General features: G+C 45.9%; 1 protein-coding gene across 1 annotated transcript; it reads left to right on the forward strand.

Moving 5' to 3' along the window:
- The first annotated feature begins 500 nt into the window (after window positions 1–500).
- LOC144132484 (uncharacterized) lies at window positions 501–2,646 on the forward strand. The gene is made up of 2 exons (XM_077664931.1): window positions 501–858; window positions 944–2,646. The coding sequence occupies exons 1-2, from the start codon at window positions 619–621 to the stop codon at window positions 1,154–1,156; spliced, it is 453 nt and encodes a 150-aa protein (XP_077521057.1). The 5' UTR covers window positions 501–618; the 3' UTR covers window positions 1,157–2,646.
- Window positions 2,647–5,154: the final 2,508 nt, after the last annotated feature.

The following is a 5,154-nucleotide window of genomic DNA, read 5'->3' on the forward strand; positions in this document are numbered from 1 at the left end:
CCGTGAGAAACAGGCAGAGGGTGGACAGAACACAGAACTCTCGAAAAGCTCGCAAGGTCGAGGGAAGAGAATTTCGTGCTTGGCTACGATGGCACAAAAGGGCGGATGCAGCGCGAGCACTAACCTCTCCCCAAGGCGCACGTTGGGCGAGGGGAGGGGGGGGGGAGGCAATTGTGAGGATGATAATGCTAAGGGCCCTTCGTGTGCCAAGAAGGGGAAAAGGACAAGTAAAGACGCGCGCGTTTCTTCCGTGGGGGGGGGGGGGGGGGGGGGGGGTGCCGGGTAAAGGAGGCCGCAAACTAACCTGAGGAGGTCGTTGAAAAAAAAAACGGGCTGCACGCTGCGGCAGCCACGGAGAACACAGTAGCCCTGTCTACATGAACCCGATAGAGTCGAGTAGAGTTAGCTTGTCGGGTAAAAAACCAGTTGCCGGGTTCATGTAGACGCTGTCGGGTCGAGTAAAATAAGCGGCAGAGCGAGTCGAGTTAACTCGCCTGCAGGGGGTAGGTTAACTCGCCTGACCCGCCTTTCCAAAAACCATGTATACGCAGTCGGGTCAGGGAGTCGGGTAACGGGGAACTCTGGGAAAGATTTCGGTCATGTGACCAGTCGACCAAAATGGCAGCCACCGTCGGTCCCCGCGCTGTTTCCACCCGAGCTTCTTGGACCGACCGGGAAGTAGAATGTTTTTTAGCGCTGATCAGTGAGAAAAAAGTGAGCGAGGCGCTGGACAGCAGACGGCAGCGCAATCAAGATGTTTTCAAAGACCTGCAGGCCGAAATGGCCAATCTCGGCTACCACTGGACGTGGCAGCAGTTGCGGAACTGCTGGAAGAATTTGAAGAAGCGATTCACGGCCGTGAGTATAAACATTCCCTCAGCCGAATTTCGACACCCATACGGAATGATACGACGTTGCAGCACAATTCTGTCTTGTGTGACAGGAACGGTTGGAGCAAGAGAGAAGTGGAGCTGCACCGTCGGCTTGGAAGTGGTATGACCACATGAGCGCGCTTCTCAGCCACAGGCCGATGGTGCAGGCTCGCGAGTACGGCGTGGACTCGCAAGATGTCCCACCAGACTACGGCGACAACTCGCAGCTAGGAAAGTATACACCCAAATGTGTTTTCACGCTCGTTTACTTTTATGTGATGTAGCATGTCAGCAGCGCCGAAGTCGGCGACTCGGTGCTGCGTTGTTTTGGTGAGCGCTGATTTGAATGCCGCAACGTAGAGCGGTTAACGCAGTTTCAATCAGCTTTCGCATTTCTAATAGCGTGATCATTTACAACCCCCTGGAAAGCGGCAGCGCTAAGGAACAAGGACGAAAGAGAGACACGAGAACACACGACAAGCGCTGATCTCGTCTCTCTCTTTCGAACTAGTTGCTTCGCGCTGTCGCTGTCCATGATGATTCACCAACTAGCCCGCAACAAGATATTAGTCCTACATTAAATGCTATGTAAACAAAAAAAAATCGATTCCAGAAAACGTATAATCGTAAGGACAAATGCGGCACTGCTGATAACGAGTGCACACAGGTACTCTTGAGCGAGACACACAAAAATTCTTTTTTCCAGTAAAGAGCCTCAATAAGCTGACAACTGAATTTGTTCCTTGACAAATCCACTGGGCATGCAGCGGGGCTGACTTAATTTTTTTTATCATGCAATCATGTAACTGTGCAGATGTATTTGACAAATAACCAAGGTGCCCTGCACATGTCCCTAACATGAAATGCTCTTTGCTCCTAGTGCACGTTTTCATTGACTGCAGTACGCACCAACAGCTTTGAAAATGCAGTGGCTTAAAATTTGTGTGCCTCAGCACAGTTCCCCTTAAAAGCGAACTCTTAAGAGCACATTTTCTTTGGCATAGATTATTATTGTGCTTTCATGAGACATGGTTAATCTCATCCAAATTTCACTGCACTGACATAGTACACGGGCCTCTAGCATTTCGCCTCCATTGAAATGCATTTGCCGCGGCAGGAATCAAACCCACGTCTTTGGGCTCAGCAGCCCAGCACCATGAGCACTGAGCCACCACGGTGGCGTTATATACTGATGAGGTATAGACAGTGTTGAAAGGCTGATATCGCCAAAAGGAAAGTTCAACACTTCTTGCTAGTGTTTGCCTGCGGGGCTGAAACTTGGAAGCTAACAAATAAACTAAAAAATAATGAAGGGCTGTACAATGAGTGAAGGAAAAAACAATAAGTGTAATGTAAAAAGGACACAAGAACATTGTGTATGAGAGAACATGAATTAATGCTATCTCAGTTCATTAAGAGCAGGAAATAGACATGGGTGAAACATGCAATATATAGCATGGTGTCTTTGAGTGACTGTCAAGGCAAGGCACAAGTAGTTAAAGTTAGTAGAGAGTCTGTTGCAGTAACGAAGCAAGGAAGTTTGCTGGTAACAGGGTAGGCATGCTAGTTGCAAAGAAGAGGTGATTGGAGATAGAGGGCCTATGTTGTGCAGTGGGATGGGATGGCATCTTACAATCTTTGGACTGCAAGATGTGCAATTTCAGCGCTTTTGGCTATAGGAGCAGTGATTTTTTTTTCTGTTTTGCAGATATCAGCGATGCTGACACCAGGACCGAGGAGGACGACGCTGATATCCTTCAGGAACAAAGTGAACGTAAGCTTGGGCAATTTTTAAGCACTAGATGGCATTTAATAGCTCGGCTGCAGAACAAAATTGGTTCCCTGGGCCCATGTTCACACTTCGATTTCTCGTGGTATTGATCCTTTGAGGTGCTCAACAATTGGCTGAGGCAGCGGAAGCGGATGTGCTGCTCAGCTGCACTGCAAAGTGTCGTCGGACCAGCCTTGAAAATAGTGAGGTATACGTGATTATATTTCCAGACATTGTTTGAGTGGGATGGTGTGGATTCCATTGGCGCAGAGTTTTGTTTCCAAGGTTACTGCATTTTGTTTTTTATATAAACAGTTTACTGTGGCACCGTTCAGGCTTTTTACCCGCAGATGCAGACGATGCAAGTGCTGCAACTGCTTCCGCTGCTTCAACCAATCAAAGAATGCTTGCGAGTCTCTCGAGAGGTCAGAATTAGAATATTTGCCCTGCTTTATGCTTCCTGCATACTTCCTGCGTACCATTTTGATTCAGTAGTTTTGCATCTCTATGTGTAGCTGAAGATAGAAAAAGACAGCCTCATTTCTTTTCTTGTTTATCCAATAATTGTTCAAATATAACAAGAAATGACATCTTGAGTTTTTCGAGATGAAGACAAAAACATATTTGCTTCAATTTTTTAACAGAACCAACATGCACCGAAACTTGAATCTATACCTACTAGCCATGTAGCCAATACGAAAGCAAATTTTACTCTGCCTGTCATTTTTCTGCTGAGCTTCCCTTTTGATCTGTTCTGCATCTCTCCTCCGTTAAGTACTTTCTACTACGGTCCACCTCACACAGCTACGCCATGATGTAGTGTCCCGGTGATGCACGAAATACCTTGGGGTGTCACCGGGTGTATCAAAGGGTATCAATTTGGGCTATGCTCCCATGACTGAATGTTAGTGCTGCGTCTAAGATGGTAGTTCGGATGTGTGGCTGGTAAGGAAGGCATTCTTTGGTGCACATTCCCAAACTGCATGGTTCAATAACTCGTAAGTATTTTTGCATCTCCTGTAGAAACACTATTCTAGAAGCTTTGGTTGTGCATTGCGCTACTTGCTGGGGAGCAGGCTTTGTGGTGTGAAGAACTGATTTGAGCGAGTACCTATGCAGGAAAGGCTTGTTCATCATCTGGCTCTTGTCAGCGCAGCAGGTGCCTCAGTCTTTTGAACACAGCATTTGACAGACATTGCTGTTGATAGCCAACATGTGGAAATACCTGCGCAAAACAGCCTTACGCATAATTTCTATGTGCCCACTAAAAAGCAAAAGAAATGTTTAAATACATCCATACAAAAGCGAGGTCTTACGCTTCACGTGAGGCAAGAATAGCGCAGAATAAAAGTGTCAGCACTGAATAAAACATGCATAGTGCCTTGCTTGCATTGCCTGGAGGCTGTCAATGGATCAACTGTGTTTATGAAATTTCCAGTGTTTTTTTTTGGCATTTTTTCCATTGCAGAAATGTGAGCAAATGGAAGCTTCAAAGAAAATGGCTTTGAAAAAAAAAAGGCTGTCCTGGCTCTATTAAAGGGCAGAAAAGCATGCGAGACGCTGAATAATATTCATGAAAGTTTTGGAATTTAATATTAGTAAAAAACCAAAAATCAATTTTTTTTTCTTGCACTTTAGTCTTTCCTGCATCCTGGAAGAACATGAGGTGGTTCATATTAATCCAGGGCTCTCCAGTATGGCACATCTCATGGCCCATTTGTTGCTTTCGAATGTTAAACCCAAATACCGTACCATTCCACACATACTATGTTCTCTCCCTGTAAGGGGCAATGCTAAGCTGCTCTAAATGATGCAAGTGCCTGCCAAATGCCCTCCATTCCATTTGTATTCTCCTGGCTATTTCACTGTCATGGTCCAACTCTACGGTCATTACTTGCCTAAGATAGATGTATTCTCTTACAGTATACAATACTTTGCTGCCTATCTTTAACTGTTTGTCCCTTGCCAAATTACTGGACGTGACTTCAGTTTCCTTATTAACTTTTAGCTCTACCATTCTGCTTGAATATTGAGGCCCTGAGTCATGCACTGGGACTCCTTCTGAGTTACGTCGCTGGACAACATGAGCAAATCGGAGGTTCCTAGGATTTCCTCCATTAATTTTTATCCCAAGCTCATCCCAGTCCAATCCTTTGACTCTTGTAAACATGCAGTGTATAGCATCAAAGAGCTTATGTCGCCTTACTCTACACCCTTTCCAATGAGCATTTTGGTACATTACTCTACCCCCCAGACCTTGTTGTTCAATTTCCTCACACCCATTCTTTCTTTTTCTGGTGGAGAATTGTGGCGGTACAAGGATTTGAACCATGGGTCTCCTGCACGCGAGGCGGATGCTCTACCTCTGCGCCAGCGCAGCATCCACTGAACTGGCCACTATAGTGGCCACTGTACTGCACCCTGAATGCCTAGTGGCATTGCTGGTGCTCATCTGTATGCAGCAGTAATGAGAGAACAAGAGTAGCACAGGAATTTTTTAAAAGAAAAAGT

Source organism: Amblyomma americanum, chromosome 5 (genome assembly GCF_052857255.1).
Source record: "Amblyomma americanum isolate KBUSLIRL-KWMA chromosome 5, ASM5285725v1, whole genome shotgun sequence".
In the NCBI taxonomy this organism is placed as follows: domain Eukaryota; kingdom Metazoa; phylum Arthropoda; class Arachnida; order Ixodida; family Ixodidae; genus Amblyomma; species Amblyomma americanum.